General features: G+C 37.0%; 3 protein-coding genes across 5 annotated transcripts; all 3 read left to right on the plus strand.

The window, feature by feature from the left end:
- Positions 1-152: 152 nt before the first annotated feature.
- Positions 153-3765, plus strand: LOC129889280 (profilin-2). The gene is made up of 4 exons (XM_055964515.1): positions 153-454; positions 2816-2953; positions 3332-3474; positions 3570-3765. Exons 1-3 carry the CDS (start codon positions 332-334, stop codon positions 3464-3466), a joined length of 396 nt encoding a protein of 131 aa, XP_055820490.1. The 5' UTR covers positions 153-331; the 3' UTR covers positions 3467-3474; positions 3570-3765.
- Positions 3766-8387: 4622 nt separating this feature from the next.
- On the plus strand, positions 8388-11681 carry LOC129889281 (probable polyribonucleotide nucleotidyltransferase 1, chloroplastic). Its single transcript, XM_055964516.1, has one exon. The coding sequence runs from the start codon at positions 8463-8465 to the stop codon at positions 11181-11183; it is 2721 nt and encodes a 906-aa protein (XP_055820491.1). The 5' UTR covers positions 8388-8462; the 3' UTR covers positions 11184-11681.
- A 137-nt stretch (positions 11682-11818) lies between these two features.
- On the plus strand, positions 11819-14798 carry LOC129889282 (uncharacterized). 3 transcript variants are annotated; one of them, XM_055964520.1, is made up of 3 exons: positions 11819-13625; positions 14039-14176; positions 14319-14798. In XM_055964520.1, the coding sequence occupies exons 1-3, from the start codon at positions 13488-13490 to the stop codon at positions 14340-14342; spliced, it is 300 nt and encodes a 99-aa protein (XP_055820495.1). In that variant the 5' UTR covers positions 11819-13487; the 3' UTR covers positions 14343-14798. The 3 variants fall into 3 exon arrangements, with proteins under 3 accessions (XP_055820495.1, XP_055820493.1, XP_055820492.1); XM_055964518.1 differs by having other exon boundaries at positions 11819-13852; positions 14039-14798; XM_055964517.1 differs by having other exon boundaries at positions 14039-14798.
- The last annotated feature ends 7940 nt before the right edge of the window (positions 14799-22738 follow it).

Here is a 22738-nt window from a genome sequence, read left to right on the forward strand (position 1 = left end):
TGGTTAAAAGTCATTTTTCTCCTAATCACCACTTTCATGCTGCATTTTACTAAAACAAGATGATCTAATTTGCTCAAACATATTAATAGTCATACTTTAGTCAAAAGGAGATTTGTATAGTTGTCCGAATCTTGTAATTATATTCTATCTACACCAAAAAGAAAAAGAAAAATATTGACCATTTACATTAAAGACGATATTATTTATGAGCTTAACATCAACGCAACTTCTAGAAAAGCATTATCACATTTATTAACCATTTTCTTCAAGCACAAACTATAGATCTTGAACTCAGAGGAATTTTGAAGAAGAAACTGAAACTGAATCAAAGATGTCGTGGCAAACATATGTTGATGAGCACTTGCTTTGTGAGATTGAAGGTAATCATCTCATTTCTGCTGCTATTATCGGCCAAGACGGAACCGTTTGGGCTCAATCTGCCAATTTCCCTCAGGTTTCTTTCTAAACCCACCTCCAGTTTTGCTAGATTTCATCTGGGTGACTTTCTTTTTTTTCCTGCTCTTACTCAAATTCAACCGCTTCTGAATTTTCTCGATGTTTTACTTTATTAGTTCAGAATTATGAAGTGGGAATTCTTGGCTTTGTTGAATTGTTATTATTAATGTTTTCGGAGGTGCTGGTAGCTTAGACAGATGAGTCTTATAGATAAAGGGAAAGTATTTTTGATGATTAATTAGTGTTGGAATGAAATGGATCTAACAGAGTGGAATATATGCAGAGGATTCATATACTTGATCTCAACTAATTTGGGATGAAGAGTAGTTGATTAATTACCTTAGGGTAATTTGCTCGTGGGATGGGGTTGCCTTTGTTTAACATCTATGTTGATATTGTTCATTACGATTATCGGATGAGGTTGGAATTAAGACTAATTAAAGAAAAATTGTTGAGTAGAAAGTAAGGGAGTGAAGTATTGTTTAGAATCAAATACTGCAATGTCTAGGAACACAAAATCTAAGCAAGAAATATTCTTGGTGTACTAGCATATTTAGTGGACTAGGAATAGAAAGTGGGAATTCTTGTTTAGTTGAATTGTTGCATATTTAGTGGACTAGGAATAGAAAGTGGGAATTCTTGTTTAGTTGAATTGTTGCATAATTAGTGGACTAGGAATAGAAAGTGGGAATTCTTGTTTTGTTGAATTGTTGCATATTTAGTGGACTAGCATGAAAACAGAAAATTGGGATGCCTATGGGAGAAGATTTTGGTGCTTTATTGTTAATTTTTTGGGGAGAGTGCTGGTAGCTCAGACAGATGAGTCTTAAAGATAGGAAAAAATGAAGTATGTTAGATGATTATTTTGTATTGAAATGAAATGGATCTGAATAGAGAAGAATGGATACAGAGGATCCATGTAGTTGATTGATATTTGTGTGCCTCAGAATTGTGGAAGCATGGTAAGGAGGAATATTAGATTATTTGGCTCTTCTAGAGCCCTTGGGTGCTTAAAACCTATAGAAGAAAATCAGTAAATTCCCATCAGCGTAAGACTTGGTGGACATAGTTACCTGAAATATGTGCGGGTGGGGGGTAACAAGTATCCGGTGAAATAATTAATGTGGGCATAAGTTGCCAAACTCCACCATTATCAAAGGAAATCAGGAAGTGTATGGGAATTGGGACCCTCTCTATGAAGATTGAGATGTAATTGTACAATATGGAGAGGAATTAACCTGGAATGATGTAAAAAAAACTTCAGGCGTTTCATTTACCCATAATCCTATAGTTGGTAAAGCTTCTATAAGCTTCACTCTGGTTGATCCTACTGGTGAGAGCCATATATATTTGGTGGAGCATGCTAATGTTCTGCTAATCCAACAAGGTGCCGAACTTATCTTCCCTTGGTTTTCCATTTTTATTTTTCTGAGAGAGTGTGGCAAGTGAGAGTGTATGGTCCCGTGAAGTACATGTCGAAAAATTAGAGAAAATGGTGAAAGGCTTACCTGTCTCAAAAGGTTAAACTAGAAGATGTGAGCATGTGACCCAAAGAAGAGGGAAGAAGATCAATGTGAAAGAGAGTAGCAAGCCAAAGGGAGCAAAGAATAAAGGTAGAACTCGAGAACTATTTCTCTCTCCAGTTAAACTTTTATTGTGAGGGCCAGTCTTATTCGAAAACCTCCAGTTCTGAACAGATCCCCCCCCCCCCCCCCGAACCTTATTTTGGCTTGGAACAATGGGGATCCTAGAAAAGGGATATAATTTCTGATTGATTGTGCTGAAGTTTCAGGTTACGGCTATAGCAGCTTAGCTAAATAGTTGAGACACTTTGTGTTCACGATGATTGCTGTTCTCGATTTGTTTTATGCTAGTGTGAAGATTACATCTCATAAATGTGGTTATGTAAATGGTAAATTGTGTACTTTTAATGTAGAAAATTTAAATTGTGTTTTCCTCTGTTTTTCGCTCTTTCCTTTCATGGTAGTTATCTCTTCTCTTCATTTTATTAAACTGCCTGCCTGAGTGCGGAGGTAGAAGCACAGACATGGATTTGGCCAAATTTACTAACTTTGTCTCAAACAATGTATTTGTGTTAAGGAAGTCGTTAAATATGTACAAATATTAAATTTATAATCCAGTTATCATCGTTCATAATTAGAACAGATAAATTTGAAATTCTGGCACCAGAGCCATCTCCCTCGTGCCCCACCACCATTCCCTTGGGAAGCGTGGTGGGTAAAGAGGGGACGGGTGGAATAGGCCAATTTTCTTTTTTCAGAGACGCATGATCATTTGTTTTGAAATTGTCTATTATTGAATTATTTGTTGAACTCATTGAAATAATGTTTTATGGCAGTTCAAGCCAGAAGAAATAACAGGCATAATGAATGACTTCGCGGAACCTGGAACACTTGCTCCAACTGGTTTATATCTTGGGGGAACAAAATACATGGTGATTCAAGGAGAGCCAGGAGCAGTGATCCGAGGGAAGAAGGTACATGATCCTTGTTTTTTTCAAAAAAAAAAAAAAGAGTTTAATTGCTTTAAGTCACTTTGGCCTCGTTGAGATGCTGGAACGACGTGTTGGGGTTTGACAAATCTTTATCCCTTTTCCCATTTGATACAAGCTTACATATAAGAGCTTCTGTTGAATGTTAAAATAATTAATCATCTTCCAAGTATCTTTTGGTCACAGTCATGAACTAAATGATACTTGTCAAGTTCCTTTGGAAATGGAGAGTTTGAAGACCGTTAGTTTCTGCGTTAATGTTCATTATTCAGCCAGTGTTTGTTTACCAACAAAGTAATCTGTTCTCTGTAATATTTTATATTCTTGGTGATGACTCAGTCTGGATGTGCTTGTTATTTTCAGGGTCCAGGTGGTATCACCATTAAGAAGACCAACCAGGCTTTGATCATTGGAATATATGATGAGCCAATGACTCCTGGACAGTGCAATATGATTGTTGAAAGGCTGGGTGACTATCTTATTGAGCAAGGTCTCTAGGCATATTGGTAAGTTGACTCCAACTTTCTGCAATTGGCATCAATTTTCTTTGTCTCTTTCTTTTATCCACACCTTAATTATAATGAGTTGAAACGTTTTGCAGTGTATTAGTATCATCCTTACAGCTGCTGTGGCCGTTTGGCCGTTAACAAGTCATCATGCGTGCTGTTTACTGAGGAGAAGTTTGTAATCATCAACTGCTCTATCATTGTATTTCTTTGTTCTATGATTTTACTGATATAAGCTTTTGTCATTGAGCACTTGGTTGGTTGGTTATATATAATGAAGAATTGCTTAAATTTGGATTTTTGATCTGTTATCATTTTTTTTGGCCGTGGTGTTTATATATACTATTATCTTTGCTGGGATCTCGATTCTTCAGTAAAAATGATATTTGTGCAATTTGCTCAGCGGTTTATGAGTTGTAGCGTAATGCAGGAGTTAACTTTTAAACCTTTTTGTACGAGAAATAAGTCACTTTGTCAATCTACAATTGACATCGTGGCTATATCAACCAACGTGAAACCCCAAAATAAAGATTTTTAGACCAATTAATAGCCACATTCAGCTCAATTATCATTCCAATCGTAAATGAGTACAAGATGGGGATGAATTCACTTCATAGCATTAGGCATAGAACATGCAGCCCTATAGCTAACATGTGTAAGCTACTGATTAAATCAGTCTTGCACTTCATTGGATAGGCCAGTTTTTGTCTTCAGGCTTGGTGGCACCGTTAGCTGGCGTACAAAGACAGAAAATCAACATTCTATTAAATCGACTTCTTTATCGAGCTACGCGTCTTCCCTCAAAAAGGAAGTAGTTATGGGGGGGGAGGGGGGGGGGGGTTATCCCTAAAGTAGATGCAAACGGGTTGAGAGAGCATATTTTGATAGAGGCTCACAGTTTCAGATACTCTATTCATCTAGGTTTCATCAAGATGTACCGTGATTTGAGAGAAGTAATCTGGTGGAGTGATATGAAAAAGGATATTGCAGATTTTGTTACAAAGTGTCTCAACTGTTAGCAAGTGAAGGTTGAACATCAAAGGTCTAATAGTAAGGCTTAAGATATAAGTATTCCCACGTGAAAATGAGAAATAATTAACATGGATTTCATAACAGGTCCACCTCATATGCATCGTCAATATAATTCTCGATGATTATAGACAAGGGGACTAAGTCAGCTCACTTCCTGCCTATCAAGGCCACAAATTTCGTAGAAGATTTTGTCAGATTGTATATTCGAGAGTTAGTCAGGCTGCTTGAAATTTCCTTGTCTATCATTTTTGATAGGGGTGCTCATTTCACCCCACTTCTGAAAATCTTTTCAGAAGGTTTTGGGCACCCGTGTAGATCTTAGTATAACTTTTCACTCACACCTTTCAGACTCTCAAGGATATGTTGAGGGCTTCCTCTACTGACTTCAAAGGTAATTGGAACAATCACCTTTCTCTTTTTGAATTTGTTGATAATAATAGTTATCTTTCCATTATTTAGATGGCTCCGTTTAAGGCATTTTATGGGAAGAAATGTAGGTCTTCTATTAGTTGGTTTGAGGTGGGTGACGTTGATTTGATAGGGACAAACTTGGTCTATCCATGAAGAAAGTTACGTTGATTAGAGAGAGGTTGAGAACTACTTAGAGCCGGCAAAAATCTTATTCGGTTGTGAGGTGAAGAGACTTAGATTTTAATGTTGATGATTGGATTTTCTTGAAAGAGGAAGCTTAATCCCCAATATGTTGGTCTCTACCATATTTTGAGAGTATTAAGAAAATAGCTTATGAGCTAGAGCTACTGATGGAGTTAGCAATAGTGCATCTCATATTTTACATTTCCATGTTGAATAAATGTCTCGGGGATCCGTTAATTATCATTCCTTTAAAGACTGTTGGGGTAAAAGACAACTTATCTTTCGAGGAGGTCCTAGTTCTAATACTAGATCGACAGATTGACAAGTTGAGAAAAAGAGATAACATCAATTAAGATTTTATGGTGGAATCAATTAGTCAAAGAAGCAAAGTGAGAACCAAAAAAGATATGAAAGCCAAACATCTGCATTTATTCACTCCTACCAATGAGGATGCTCGAGGTAACAACTTTCCTTTTTTAGTAACTCCTAGAAATTTCTTGTCATTATCAGTCACTTTGCAGTTATAAGTCTACGTTCATGCCATATATGCTTCAGTTGAGTTTGAAATGTTTAGTATAAATCAATCCTATCCAATCTAGTAGTCGGTTTCAGAAATCAAACAGATTGTTCTAACCATTCACATTTTTGTCTTTTTTTCAGTTGACTTCAAGACTTTATTCGAGGACAATATTGTAACACCTTAAATTTTGAATATACGAATGCGCAATACTTAGCACAGAAAAATCAGCTTGAAATTTTCAATCTCAAGTTCCCATAAATTAGTTCATGAGTCGTGAACCAGGTCTACAATTCGTGGACTTAGTTATGGAAACTAGTCTACTTGTCCTAGAGACCACGACGTGGTCCATGACTTGTATAATCAAATCATAAGTCGTGAACCAACTCATGGAATCAAGCTCCAAATCAACTCAATTCCCAGGTTCCCACGAGGCACAATGCAAGACAATTGGGGATCACAATCCATATTGTGGCCCGTGAAAACCTGTACAATGAGTTGACAAACTTTTCCTCTAAACCATGAGTGATAGCACAAGTCATGGAAATCAATCCACGATCTGTTCTATCAGAAAGTGTGTATCTAGAGAGTTGCAAAATTTACCTAGAAATCACGAGCTAGACCATAGATGGTTCGTGGGTCACTGTTTTCAAAAATTTTAAAATGTTTTATCAGGGGTAGTTTTATCCATTTCTTACTTTTCTAAGCTTTAATACACCCTTTTTAACACTAATTAGGGGAGTATATCAAATTAATCAATTGGTTTCTCCTCCATTCTACGCTTTAACTTTCCAAACTCAGAATAGACTCTCAAGAAAGACTAAGTCTAGAATTTCAGTCATTTCAAATCAAATTCCTCTCCAGAGTTTTTATTGTCTTAGGTATGTAAGGCTTTTGGTAATACAAAAAGCATTACCAAATTTTGATTATTCAACTAAGAATTTTTACTCACATTATAGCAAATTCATCATAAGTTTCAACTTTTGTTGATTTGCTTGATTTTTAATCCATATTGAACCAGTTTGACATGGTTAATACAGTTTTCTTTAACCTTGATGATTTCAAGCGGGAATTTCATAAGAAAATTGCATGATACATTTTGAGTTGAAGTACAAATTACTACATAGATGAATTTGAGCAACGTCTCATACTTGATTCAGACATACATATATTTTATCTAATTATGAGCATATCATTATTTATAAATGATTTTGGGAGGATTATTTAGAACCGAGAGAACGTGGATTCAAAAAATCCAAGTTTCATAGCTATGTGCCACCGTAGGATTTGAGTACACTGCTAATCAGTCAGCTTCTTTACCCCAAGAGGCTCAGTAGTGAACTCACATTAGACATATAAGTTTTATACCCTGATAAGGTTTAGAGAAGCCCATCCAACTAGGAATGTACGTTTGACAATATGAGCCCACATGGTGTATGTCAGTTGTAAGAAATTTCCCACTTAAATGATATTATTTCTATACATTTAAAATTTACTTCATGATTTCTCAAATTAGCAGTTCTAGACATATTTTCATTTCAGAGCTATAGAAACATATATTTATTTTTTTACAAATTTTGAAAGTTGATTCTCAAATGATCTTTCAATGTAGATTTTAAGATCTTCTTTTGATCAATTTCGTATATTCATAATTATCGAAACTCACCGATCTTTATAAGCATGTTGTTGTTGTTAGAAAAGATTTTTGTTTAGTTTAACCTAGCATACTTAGTATATTTTCACATACTCTACGCTCAATCCTATTAGGATGTAGATTTAAGTGTTGGCTTCAAGACTCGTGGCTAGACAGATTGCCGTTGTTCTAGTCAACAATTGGTGAGTCCTCCTCATTTAAGGATTTCATAGAGTAGTCAGTAGTTATATTTTTACTTTAGACAGTATTTGCGTTGAGGATAGCTGGGGGCCATGACCTCTAAATCTATGAGGTCAAGAGCATGTATCTTAATCTAACTCTTTTTAGGTACGTTTATTAGCAGTTTGAATATTTATTACTTGTTAAAATAAACTGAATTGAATGAAATAAATACCATAAAAATGCAAATCGGAATGGTTTAATATGTTTGCTAGCGTGTACGAAAACTCTAGCCTCGACTTCGAGAGTATCCATGCATGAATATGTTAAGCAAGTACTCAAGTAAGCAAGTAAACTTGGAGCTTAATAGAATAGTGCTTTGTTATATATATATATATATATATTGCTTGAAATCAAAATGTCTTTAAAAATAAATGAAGTAAACTATTTATAGATTATAATGGTGAGGCCTTAGCTAATGAAAAAGCTCCACTAGAATCATAGAGTACTAAATTCAATGGTCTCTTTTCATGTGGCGATGTCATTGGTGGTGCCATCAAATATTTCTGCCATTACAAATTCGTCTGCGCACCTGTACCTGCATCATTTTTGTTTCCTTTGTCTTTTCCTCCATTTCATCAAGGGCACGAATGCTTTCCTCTGTACCTTTGTCGAGTGTGTCTTCCCAAGGATCAATCCTTGAGACTTTGTGTATTCTTCGGACCTCGTCTCCATGCGTACATCTCTTATTGGCCATGTGACATAATCAAATTTTGCATTTGTGGCCATTAACTTGAATGATCAATACTTCACACACTTATATATTTATTTTATTGTTATTATCTTTATTAAATACAAATATTTCCTTTTTATTTTTAGCAAATGAAAAAAACAGTCAATACAAATATTTCCTTTTTAACTTTCTTATCTTCTAATCTAATTTTAGGGAATTTCTTTTTTTTTTTCGTTTATTTCAAAGGGATATCACCAATCCCTGTCTCACTAGCACCTATAGTTTGTGGGGAAGCAGCAATGTTCGCCAACCCTAGCTTCCATGGCCGACCTCTGCAGTTCGTACCTACAGTTCGCAATGAACTATGCAGGTCCTACGCTTGCCCTCTACAGCTACACAACAGAAGCTATCAGTTTCTTGCTTCCTCAACACTGGAAAACAGGAGGAAGAGAAGCCGATGCCGAAACGGAAGTCCAAGTTTTACTCAATTCTCCATAAGAGCTTCAGTTGAGCCTCCTCAGGACGTGTTTGTTTTAGCTCCGGAAGTTCCAGGTTCTCCCTCCCCATTCTCTGTTCGAATTCCCGTTGGCGATAGACATATAACGGTTGAGACAGGTCTTATAGGAAGACAAGCTAGTGGCGCTGTTACAATTAGAGATGGAGAAACTATTGTCTATACAACTGTTTGTTTAGCTGATGTACCAAGTGAGCCTGCTGATTTTTTCCCACTTTCTGTTCATTATCAAGAACGTTTTTCTGCAGCTGGTAGGACTAGTGGGGGATTTTTTAAAAGGGAAGGGAGGACAAAAGATCATGAGGTTCTAATTTGTAGATTGATAGATAGGCCTTTACGTCCAACCATGCCTAAGGGGTTTTACTATGAAACTCAACTACTTTCATGGGTATTAAGTTATGATGGTTTGCATCCACCAGATGCATTGTCAGTTACGGCTGCTGGTATTGCTATGGCTTTGTCACAAGTACCAAATTCACAAGTTATAGCTGGAGTTCGAATTGGTCTTATTGATGACAAGTTTGTCCTGAATCCAACCATTAAGGAAATGGAAAACTCCAAGTTGGATTTGTTACTAGCAGGGACCAAAGATGCAATATTGATGATTGAGGGGTACTGTGATTTCCTTCCGGAGGATAAGTTGCTTGAAGCTGTAGAAGTTGGGCAGGATGCTGTGCGGGGTATCTGTAAGGAGGTGGAAACTTTAGTGCAGAAATGTGGAAAGCCTAAAATGTTTGATGCAATCAGATTACCTCCTAAAGAGCTGTATAACCTAGTCGAAGAAATTGCTGGCAGTGAGTTAGTGGAAGTTCTACAAATTAAAAACAAGATTCCAAGAAGAAAGGCGTTATCATCATTGGAAGAAAATGTAATAAGCATATTGTCTGAGAAGGGTTATATCAGTACAATGGAAGCTTTTGGGTCAACTGAGACGATGCCAGATTTGCTAGAGGAGGAAGACGAAGATGAAGAAGTGGTGATTGATGGTGAAGTTGATGAGGGTGATATTCACATAAAGCCAGTTGCAAGAAAAACTGTGCCATTACTGTTCTCTGAGGTGGACGTGAAGCTGGTATTTAAGGAAGTTACTTCCAAATTTTTGCGGAAACAGATTGTGGACAGAGGTAAGAGAAGTGATGGAAGGAGCCCTCAGGAGATACGATCGATTGATGCACGCTGTGGCCTGCTTCCTAGGGCACATGGGAGTGCTCTCTTCACTCGAGGTGAAACACAGTCATTGGCGGTGGTAACACTTGGAGATAAGCAAATGGCACAGAAGATAGACAACCTTGTGGATGAAGATGAATACAAGAGATTTTATCTTCAGTACTCATTTCCACCCTCGTGCGTTGGTGAAGTTGGGAGAGTAGGGGCCCCATCTAGAAGAGAAATTGGTCATGGAACGCTTGCAGAGAGAGCACTAGAACCAATACTGCCTCCTGAAGATGACTTCCCTTACACTGTTCGTGTTGAGAGTACCATCACTGAAAGCAATGGCTCATCGAGTATGGCATCTGTATGTGGTGGGTGCTTAGCTTTGCAAGATGCCGGTGTTCCTGTTAAGTGTTCTATTGCAGGTATTGCGATGGGTATGGTTCTGGACACAAAGGAATTTGGTGGAGATGGAACTCCACTCATCCTTTCAGACATATTGGGTTCTGAAGATGCATCAGGGGATATGGATTTCAAGGTTGCTGGAAATGATGTTGGTATTACAGCATTTCAGATGGACATAAAGGTTGGAGGAATTACACTGTCAATCATGAAACAAGCTCTCTTACAAGCAAAAGATGGTCGAAAGCACATTCTTGCTGAGATGTCAAAATGCTCGCCACCCCCTTCAAGAGAACTGTCAAAATATGCTCCACTCATCCATGTTATGAAGGTTAAACCAGAAAAAATAAACCTAATAATTGGCGCCGGTGGAAAGAAGGTGAAGAGCATTATTGAAGAAACTGGTGTTGAAGCTATTGAAACACAAGATGATGGTGTGGTGAAAATAACTGCAAAGGATTTGTCAAGCCTGGAAAAGTCAAAAGCCATCATAAGTAATCTAACAATGGTTCCAACTGTTGGTGACATATATAGGAATTGTGAAATTAAATCTGTTGCGCCTTATGGTGTTTTTGTGGAGATCGTGCCTGGACGAGAGGGATTATGCCATATCAGTGAGCTGAGTGCAAATTGGCTAGCCAAGGCTGAAGATGCTTTCAAAGTTGGAGACCGCCTGGATGTTAAGCTCATAGAGATCAATGACAAGGGGCAACTTCGCTTAAGTCGACGTGCATTACTTCCAGATGCTGAGACCGAGAAACAAAGTACAAAGCCACGGAGTGCTAGCCTTTCAAATGACAATGTAGTTTCACCAAAAACGTCAGACAAAGGTAAACCTAAGAAAGCTGCAACTGTATCAAAGGAGAGTGAGGGTCCTCTGAAGGAGAACACAGTTCCTGTCAATGTAACAAGCCCAGCGAAAGAAGCAGCCAAGAGATCAGTAAGTCCGTAAAAAGATGGACCAGACAAGCCCCAACCAAATATAAGTGGCGGCAACATCTCCAGCAAAAGTGGAAATGCAGTAGTCCATGGAGAGTCAAAAGTTGTATAAGAAACCTATATTGGAGGAGTAATTTAATCTCATTTTCTTGAAAATGTAGCCGGTGACTGTCCTCTCAGTTGAATATAAAAGGGGATGGAGTGTTGGGAAGAATTGAGTAATTGGATTGGCTGAAATTCAGATAGTTCTTTTTTCTGTCAAATTGAGAGGGGTTATAATTCAAGCTGACATGAGAGTTAGCAGGTTGGTTCTGACGGGTTTAAAAGTGGAAAAAATGTAAATGCAGTAATTTTATTGGCGATATATGCATCCCGTGATCAAGATGCATGGTTCTGAAAGAAAGACCAGTACGATCAGCTTATACATCCATGAAGCTTGTTTTTTCATCTCTGCTGTAACCATTCTGAATATGATTGAAGTTAGTTATTGCAATATGTTTTTCACTCTTTCCTTTCCTGGTTATTGTCTCTTCTCTTCATTTTACTAAACTGCCCGCCCGAGGGTGGAGGTAGAAGCCCAAATTAAGGATTTTAATGCTTTAAACGACCTGTTGGGATTGGACAAATCTTTATCCTCTTCCCATCTGATACTAGCTTACATAAGAACTTCCCTTGACTGTTAAAATAATTAATTATCTTCCAAGTATCTTTTGGCCCTACACATTATTAAACAAGTAAGAATACATACACATTACATAGAGATCCCAGATGCTCCTGTCATGAAAATTTCGCTTGGTCTTTAGTGAAAGCCATGTTTTACTGGTGTCTTTTTTCCAAGCATCAAGAAAGTAATAGAAACATCCAGCACAGTGAACAGCAAAAAGAGTCACACATATAAGCTTCAGTACTCGAAACCGAAAGTAACTGAACTTGCTGTTTTTCTCCAATCTCGCAAACATGGCACTGACTCTTCTGAGATGCCAGAGACGAAGCATACTCAAGTATCCATATGATTGAAGAATGTGGGGCAATGCTTTCCTAATAAGTTCCAAAGGGATGGTGGATATCAAATCAAACATAAACCTGGATTTTGTGTACCTCAAAGCGATCCGCTTTGGGTAATCAATCATACTGTAAGTTGATTTATCAAGATAGGCAACAAAGGATGTGAGGATAATGTCAAGGGGAAAATACAATTAGCTATGTTATCTAAGATGGCAATAAGTCCTTGAGGTCTTTCTAGAAATCCAAACTGAAAAAGTGACGTCCATGCTTGTAATGAATTAGAAAAATAATCTATTAGGACTCGTGTCAAGACTTGTGTTATTTTCTTTTCATTAGCTATTTTATAATAGCAGTCTGGAATCTCCCTTTTGTTCTTTGGTTACTAAATTGATGAACAATTTGATTGTGAGTTCCTTTTATTGATCAATACAAAACTTAGTTTGTTACATTGGTGCTTTAATTGACACCATCTACTATGGTGGACAACGAACTCCCGGCTTTCTGATATTCACCGATGAGTTTCACTTCATCCATATCTGGTATTCATTCTCTTATCGAGTCCAATCAGAAATTGCTTCAAGCTTTGTGCTCGCAGGCTGCTTCATGCATTCTCGGCCGACTCTGGTGGAGTTGGGTTGATGTAGAGGCTACAATGCAAAGGGTTGGGTTCTTCAGGCGGAGCTCTATTTTGATTTTTATGCCATCTCGGGTTCCTACAAATTATATTACGTCTTTTCCTATCTCGATGGTGATGCCCTTGAATGGTTTCATTGAATGGATCGCAACAATCAATTAGTTGATTGGAAGAATTTAAAGAGAGTGGTGCTGCAATTTCTGAATAGAGGTGTTACTGCGCCAATGTGGTGTTTGGTTGATCCTTCTCAGGCCCGTTTTGACTACGTCAGTTCTGCACTTATGGTTCCACCAGTGACTCAGGTATTTTCATTTGCCAATATGTGTCAATACCCCTACCTACTGTGCATTTGAATCAACTTCCAAAGTTGGAAACTCGGATGCAGAACAAGAGTTAGGTGAAATGCCTCAGGCAGAGGATTCACCATTTAGTTCAGATAATGAGGTACTTGTGTCTACAAGAAGGATATGCAGTGAATACTGAAGCCCACCTGTTTGATGAATGTTCCAACAAGCCAACCACAAGGTGTTCATCGTTGACCCCGAGAGTCACTCTGCTCTAGAAGATGAAAAATCAGAGGAGGAAAGGTTCATTGAGTGCAGTTCAAGAGACTGGTTGCTAACGACCAAGAACTTGTTCTGGAGGATTTTGCACCAATCTTAGCGAATGTTCAGTTAAATGTTCCCGTTTCTACAAGTGGCAGTCTATCCAAATGCACATCCGATTCTATCATCCATGGCTCATGCTTATGCACCAATTTCAATGCTTCTGCTCCTTCATATGGCACCGGACAACACAACACATATGAACTCTGAGGTGAGAAGCTTCCATTTGGTCTAGTTCTTGATACCTCATGTTGCTATCATAGGAGGACGTGCCCATATCTCCATTTTGTGCTTGAACCAGTAGTAGGTATTTTACCATTTGAGAGTGTTGTGGATGCTTGGGTTGATACTGGGCAGGACTTTATGAATGATTCAGATGGATTTGAAATGGGTGTCGAAGGCAGTGGTATTCTTAAAACTGCTTCTTCACCTTACAAGGTACTGGGAGAGTTTGCCGAAATTTCCTTTATGTTTTCTGTTGTTGGTCAAAGGCAACCCACTTCTTGGCACACTTGTATTTTTGGTCAAATATGGCCCTTCCTTGCTAATTGGAACTTTATTTCTCTGTCTCAAGTAAAGGATCAGATTAGTAATTTCTTCTATTTTTCCTTCCTCACTCTACAGATGACAATTGGTGGTTTTGGTTCTTTTCTTATCGCAAACACTAGTGGTAATACGGCATCATTTCTGGGTCATTTTGATGACCGTGCATTCCCAAAGGAGTTGGAGGTTCATAACAATGGTTCAATTTTCAGTCCTGTGGTGCGTGCACTCTCCGACACTAAGTTTACTGCTGAATTGGCAAATATTGTTGATCTATGGATGGTTCTTCCGTACCACACTCTTGATATTGTTTCTATTGTATTCGTCTGTGTCTATAAACTTGTTCTGGTATTTGCCACAGGATCACAATACTTATACCTTGTGAGGGAGCTAGTGCACTGGAATAACGCGGGACAATTAGGTGAAGCCAAGAATGCTCTCACCATGGTCCTGTTCCTCATTGAATACATGGGTCATATTGTTAATGTCTGTCTAGATGTATTTTATATCACAATCGATGTGTTCAATGGAATGCAGTCTCGTGATATTCATGGCTCCAGGTTACGGTTTATGGGTGAAGTAGCCTTATTGCCTGAACTTCTTCAGCATGCATATGATCTTGAACAGGATGCACGACTGTGTGTGGCAGTGTTTTGAGAAGCGAGAAGCGGAAAAAAGTGACAGGGGCTCGCTTCACAGAAGCGTGAAGCGAAGCGCATGCTTTATTCAGAAAAAGCGCTATTTAGTATAAAAATATAAAATATAAAATATGCATAGATAATAAAATATGCCCCATTGGCATATTCACTTCAACTTCATCATCCATTTCATCATCATCAACAAGATTAATCATGGATGTTTCAGGATTCATTTGAGTTTTAAATTCATTTTTTTCGTAAAATGCTCTTTTATTTCTTCCTTCACACTATTCGGGACCTTTAGACACACTTTAACATCTTATAACCACCAATAAGATGCTTCTTGTGACGAAATATTCCGCCATTATATGTCATATCACAAAAAACACATTTGATTTTTGTGTTACTTCCCATGGCAATTCCATATGCCCAAGCTGGATTCCTTTTTTGTACCATTAAAAAAATACAACTTACTACAAAGAAAAAATAGAATAATAATTCAGTCACACAAGTCAAATTATCAAAACAATAACAGAGCAGCTGCAGCAAAATTAAAAGAGCAAGTACAGCAAAATTAAAAAAATAATAATAAAGCAGCCAGACTATGTGGAAAAAAACAGAGCATATGCTTTATCTTAAAAAAAAGCCCAAACTGCTGAATAAAACTTGAAAAAAATAATTATTCGCAGACGGCAGTTGCGCAGAAATAGAAAAAGAAGAAGAGAAGAAGAGATGAAGAGAAGAACATCGCAGCAGTTGCGCAGACGGCAGAACTGCTGAATGGAAATAAAAATAGAAATAGAAACAGAAGAAGAGAAGAAGAAAAACTCACCTGGTTGAACTGTCGAAGTTGAAGAAGAAGTCGCAGCAGCTTGAAACAATTAATTATAAGTTTTACAGATTTTTTTTAAAAAAACCCTAGTGCCGCTTTTTCAAAAAAAAGTGAGCTTTTTTCTCGCTTCTAGATGAAGCGTGCTTCTCGCTTTTTCCATGAAGCGCACGCTTTTTTGAAATCGCTTCGCTTCACGGTGTTGAAGGCTAGTGCCTCGCCTCGCCTCGCTTCACACTTAAAGCGAGCGCTTCGGCGCTTTTTCACAACACTGGTGTGTGGATAGGAAAGTTGGATGGTTATTCTACTTTACTGTTGCATATGTGTCCTTTTTGGTTCCTCTCTTAAGACTTCCTACTTTGTCTTGTATTAGGGGGTGTTTGGATGGACTTTTTAAAGTGACTTATAAGGTAAAAATTAAAAGTCATAAGTTAGGAACACCTAATTTTTGGCTTTTCTCTTTTTTTTTTTGTTCTTTTTCAACTTTTTCAGCCTCACTTTTGTGCTAACCAAACACTTCCAAAATTAAAAAAGAAAAGACACTAGCCACTTAAAATAAATCAATCCAAATAACTTCTTAGTCAAAGGCTCGACTGTTCCCTTTTACTGAGATTTACCCTTTCGAGTCATGTTTGGTGTGAAATCTTCTGCTTTTCGCTCACAATCTTTTCTATCTTCACCATTGTTATCGTGATATTTTTACTGCACTTTGATCTTTTTTCTCCTGTCATGATGACAAAGTTGTGGTTGCTAACCTTTTTACAAAGTTTTGCTCATCGACGAAGTTGGCAGAAGCTTTGGGGCCATTGCATATTGGAGCGCGGCATTGCCGACCTGTCCATCATGGCTGGTCAATTGAAGGAGGTTATGGCTGTGATTTGCATTTTTATTGAAGGATTTTTTGGGACTTATTTGACATTGCTGCAGCTCAATGGCCCTTTTCATTTGGGATGGTGCATATTTGTACAAAATGGTGGCACTGAAAGTTAAGGGTGCTACTACTTCTTTGGAAGATGGTTTCTATGGATATTTACCATGTCTTGGATTTATGTTTTCTACAGAAATTACTTCCAATATAGCCACAATGGTCACAGTACCTTTTGTGATGTCTTGCTAAGTTGCTATAACCGATATGTAAATAAAGGGTTCACTGGTCATCTGCAAATAGCTTCTGGACTGCTTCCCAGCAGTGTATTTGAACCCCAAAGGCTAGGGTGTATACTTACATTGAATCATAGAAATGCTGCTTACTTTTATTAAGGCGTTCTATATGGATTCTGGGGGTTTGGATGCCGTATCGTTGGCCAAGAAGTTGCAACTCTGATGCAACTATGTTATGCCTATAGGACAAGGTATATTGACCATACTGTTTGCACATCCTGACGTTCAAGCTGTTGTCTCTGATTCCATAAAATGTTGAGCAAGAGTTTGATTGTCGCTGGGGGTTCCATTGATGAGCAGAACCTAATGGTTAATGTTTCTCTGCTTATTGTTATTGCTGTAGCAAATTTCCAGTATTTCATATTCTCCTTTGGCCATGGAAAACACTTTGATATGGAGACAATTGGTGTGGAACTTGCTACTAACATTGTGCCAAACCCAAACCTTGAGAGCAAGGTTCTTTTTGAGGGGCGGAGGGATGTTATAAATCTAGCCATGGTGGCATTTGCGGCCCTGGAAAGATGCCTATATATAGAAGAGAGAAATAATCTATTAGGATTCATGTCGAGACTTGTGTTGTTTTCTTTTCATTAGCTATTTTGTAATAGCAGTCTGGGATCTCCCTTTTCTATTTTCCTTTTGTTACTAAATTGATTGACCTATACAAAACTTAGTTTGTTGCATTTGGTTTCTGTTAATGTTCATTATTCAATGCAAGGTGTGTGTATACTGACATAGTATTCTGTTCTCCATTATATCTATTTTCTTTGTGGTGACTTGGTCCGGATATCATCTCATCTCTGCTCTGTGCTTGTTATTTTCAGGGTCCAGGTGATATCACCATTAAGAAGACCAACCAGGCTTTGATCATTGGAATATATGATGAGCCAATGACTCCTGGACAGTGCAATATGATTGTTGAAAGGCTGGGTGACTATCTTGTTGAGCTATGTCTCCTCTAATCTTATTGGTAAGCTGACTACAACTTAAAAACAGTAAGGGTTGTGCGGTAGTGGTTTTTTAACCAGCTCAGAGCTTCATATCCTGTTAGGATTTCAGCCATTAGCGCATCATATGAAGCTTTCAGTTGTGCACTAAATCCAATAACAAATTTCCATGAGTATCATAGATTAACATACCCGCTCCTGCCTTTCCCGAGTTAAGATGGTAAACATTGAAATTTTGTGGGACTCTAGTATTCAATTTCAGTTAGGATTCTTGGAGGATACTTTACCTAAACTCTAAGTTATGCCTATATAAATGGTATTATTTTTCCTTAAAGAGTGATCTCGAATATTCCGTAAACTCTTGGAATATTCATAAGCATATTTTGTGGATCTTCTTAAAGTATTTAATTATCAACAAGAGTCTGACATATTTTGATGTCCTTATGAATAGGCCAAACCCATCGGTGGTCCCTTAAAGTTGGCACCAACTTTCACTTAGACACCTAAACTAGGAGATGTTCATTTTAAACACCTAATGTAAGGGTTTGATGTGTCATTTTGACACTTTTTACACAGCTGGCACCTCGCGTGTTTTCTACTTACCTGAGGCACGTAGAAGCTATTTTTTCATCTGATGTGGCATCAAACAAGGCCTATAACGGTCATATCTCTCTTATCTATATATTTATGCCCCTTCTTCTTCATTTTTGCCCTAATTTCTTAGCTTCTTTCTCTGATTTGGAAAAAGAAAAAGGTAAAAATCAGTTCTCTCTTCTTTGTTTTTCTCTCTTTCATGTCACTCTTCTCCTACACTTCCATGTCGAGCTTCTCCAACTCTTCCATGACCTCTTTGGATGAATGTCGATATTGTAAATGTGGTAATGAAGCACTATTAAAGACTTCTTGGACCCAACTAAATTCAGGTCGTAGATTTTTTACTTATAAACTTTCAAAGGTAAAGTAATTCTTTATGTTAATATTTTTACTCATATATTGCAACTTTTATTCAATGTGAATCTTAAAGATCCATTTATTTTTGGTAAGTACAACAAAAGAGGAATAAGTATTTTCTGTTAATTGTGGGTTTCTAATTTTTTTTTCTGATTGATTTTGTAGAAAATGGGTGAGTGTGATTTTTTTTATTGGTATGAAGATGGACACCCTCCTCAAGCAAATAAAGTGATCTGGGGTTTGTTGAAGAAAGTCAAGGCTTTTGATGAAAAAATAAATCGAACAAGAAATATATTTATTGTTGGTGTGATCGCTACTGGATTGGTAATGTTTGGAATATGGAGATTGAAGCTTAATTGTTAAAATGTGTTGTGTTGTTGCTGTAAAGTTGTCTATGTTTTGGATAGGTGGTGGTGTAGTATTATTTTGATGTTGTTGTTGCTGTAAAGTTGCTGTGAAGAAATGATCTTCATGTTGTTGTTGCTGTAAAGTTGTTGTGAAGAAATAATCTTCATGTTGTTGTTGCTGTAAATTTCTAGCTAGGCCATATTTCTATGTATTTTGATGTTATTGTTGTATACAATTCACAATTCACATCTTGTTTAAGTGAATACATATTTCACTTATTAAAAGTTCAAAATCCTACAATGTAACTCAAAAATAGTGGGCTGGTTAATACCAAAAACATTATGTGACATGACAATTTCACAATGTAACTCAAAAACATAATCCACAATGAACACAAAGTTAGCATTATGCTAAATACCACGATCAGTGGACTGGTTTAACAAGGTTACAATCCTCAAAAGTGATTACGTTACACTTTATGTTAAGTTTAAGCTATTAAGCAATCCGCAAAAAATATTCAAAACTTCAAGCTGTTGTTACTTTTTTTTGTTTGCCATTTGCTGCAACTGGTTGGTAGTGACTGCATCTCTATTTTTTCATCTCAAGCCTCTAGGCTTAAAATCAGGGTCTATGCCTGTTGAACTTGCATCCTTAAAATTTGAATCTGTTGGCAAAATTCTTTGACTTGAAGTCCCTAACTGTTTTTACAGAAAAAGAGAAACCAAAATTAGTAAGTAAGCTGCATACACTACTAAAGATTACTATGTAACAAAAGGAGAAAACAACAATAGTTCAGCAACAGCTGCATGAAAACCCTGCAAAGAAAACAAAATGCAAGTCAATACTTAATAGATAATCTAATAGCTTTAGCAAATGTAATATGTAATTACCTTTTACATATCTGCCATCACATTAAGACCCTGTCCAGTACCCAACTGCAGGTCCTCTTTCAAGTAATTGATAAAGAAACTCCAACTATACTTAGTTTCCTTATCCATAACTGCCTAGGCTATAGAAAACATCTGATTGTTTCCATTCTTGCCAACTGCTACTAGAAGTTCACCCTTGCAAGCACCCTTTAAGAAACATCCATCAAATCCTATTATTCTTCTACATCCTTTCTTCCACCCCTTTTCAATGCATCCAAGCACACATAGAAGTATACAAACAAATTCTTTCCTAGTGCAGTTTCTCTATCCATTCTTAAAAAAATAAAACTACCAGGATTGGTCTATTTTATAACCTCTGCATAATCACATAATCTTGCAAATTCCATATTCCACTCACCCATGGATTCTTTAAGAATCATTAGCTTTACCTTGTAACAGATGGTCCTACCCACATACAATCCTAACTTCTCCTTGCACAATTCTTGTATTTTCTAAATCTTTATGGATGATTGTTTAGTTATTTCATCCCTGAATTTGTTTGCTAGAAATTTACTTGTACACATTTTGTTCTTATTTGATGGAGAACACTTATGTATAGGATGGTAGTTCTTGATCAAAAAGTTACCAGAATATCTATCAGTTGAACCGTAGCACAACCATTTGCATTTTTCTTTGAATTTACATTTAGCCCTCACTCTATGAATTTCATTAGGCCTTAACTTAATTTGATAATTATTTTCTACTGCATAATTTGCCAAAGCCTGTCTAAATTGTTTAGCATTTTCAAAAATCATTCCAACTTCAAAAATAGAGACTTCACATTCAGCATAATACCTGACATTTTTACTCTTCCTTCTTCCTGGTTGATCAACACCCCTAACAACTTCTACATCCTCCACATTTGTGCTATTATCACTATCACAGTCTGAGCAATCAATATACTCTTCATCTCCTCCTAATATGCCAACATATCTATCCTTCTTATTTCTTCCAATATCTTCAAAGCCTCTATCAATACCAGTTTCACCTACTGATATTTCTTCAGGTACTTTCTTTTTTCTCTTAGGATTAAGATTTCTTTTGTTCCTCCTTTCAGATCTAAAGGATCTCAATTCTTCATCAACATCTGAACCATCTTTATCAGGAATGACATTTATATCTGAGTCACTACTATGCAGATCTGACTCATTCACATCTGAAACATCCTCAGTCTCATTCACATCTGAAACAGCCTCATTCTCCACATTTTCAACATCAACAAAGTCTGGCCATGGTAAAAGACCAGCTGGAGTTGGCAATTCCTCTAACTCATCAATTTCATGGACCACATAAACATGAAATTCATCACCATCTATTAAGTCTTTCACATAGTCTAACAAATGAAAATTAGAAGTAACTTGGACAAATTCATTGTTAATTTCATTTTGACAGTAAAAATCCTTCACATTTGTGTACCCAAGGTCTTCAAAGTAAAAAAGAAACTCGACAAGGCTAAAATAATCTTTATCAATGATAACGATAAATACATCTACTTCTCCTCTATAAGTAGGGTTAGGATCTGCGATAACATGACCCCCATGATGAAAACATGTCAATATATAGTCGTCCATATCTCAAAAAGGAAATACCCAAAAAGCCCCTTACTTTATCAGTGCAATTTCCAAAAAAAACCTAGTTACAAAATGCTAACAGAGAGTGGACACAACCATAACATACACCTTCTTCTTCAAGGATGAAACATGCAAACACGAGAAGTAGTTGATAGAAATGTCAAAACGCCCAACAAAAATGCAATCTCCAACACTTGATTTCAACCTTTAAACCTGGAAATTGACAACATAAACTAACATAACAGTTAGTACTAACTAAGAATTGAATGAAAATCAAGAAAGATTGAACTTTCATATAATTACCTAGGTTTTGATCGGTGAAGAAGAAAGAGAGTTTTGTTTGAACTGAAGAGACGATGGAGTGACAGTGTTGAAGATCAACTTTTGGCCATTTAATCTTAAAGTTATATGACATGTAAAATTGATAGTGTTGGCAGGATTTAATTGGTCAACTAATTTATGTGGAGACAAGTGTAATACACGCTCTAGACTCCAACTTCACATTATTTAAAAAGTATCAAAATGACACATCAGACCCTTACATTAGGTGTCTAAAATGAACATCTCCTAGTTTAGGTGTCTAAGTGAAAGTTGGTGCCAACTTTAAGGGGCCACCGATGGGTTTAGCCTTATGAATATCTCATGTTATGAATATCTCATGTTCTCTTATGATCAATCATGATTTCAAATATGTCCTTTTTATGCTTTAATCACTATGGTTTTCTCATGAATTCACTTATCCTCTTTATCATGTTTTTAAAGATTGATCATTGCATTTTATGATTTATATTGCATGTCATACCTCATACTTAGTTCATTCAAAAGTACTAACGCATATTTATTGCCTACATTGTCTCATAATGTACGGGTTGAGGATAACGCTCCTATCACACGTGGCTAGTAGAGTTTCTTATCGGCGAAGTCTTTGGTGAGTCCTCATCTACCGGGGACTAGTTATGAGTTGCTTGTTTCTTCTTTCAAAGATGTTTATTTCTTTCATGTTGAGGGTGAGCTAGGGACATGTCTTAGCCCCCGCCATTTTCATGTAGTAGAGGCATTTGTTGGACATATTTTCGAGTCTATATTATCAAATTCTTATACTCTTTATGACTCATGATTTAGATTCCTTCCTATATTATTTTTGACACTTACTTTGCCTTATGTATGTTTTATGATATGTCAAGAGGCTTGGTTGGAGCCCTTTGGGGTTTCGATTGCCGTGTTACGACTAGATCTTAGGTCGGATTGTGACACAGTGAATGTTAATTTTGATTACATCCTTTGTGGGATGAAGCTTCAAGAAATTTAAATGAATCCTCTTGTGAAAATGATAGATTATCCGAATGAAAATGATACATGTCCAGAAGGTTCAGAGCTTAGAAGAAATTGTGAATACCATCGAAGAAA

This window comes from Solanum dulcamara, chromosome 5 (genome assembly GCF_947179165.1).
Source record: "Solanum dulcamara chromosome 5, daSolDulc1.2, whole genome shotgun sequence".
Classification (NCBI taxonomy): Eukaryota; Viridiplantae; Streptophyta; class Magnoliopsida; order Solanales; family Solanaceae; genus Solanum; species Solanum dulcamara.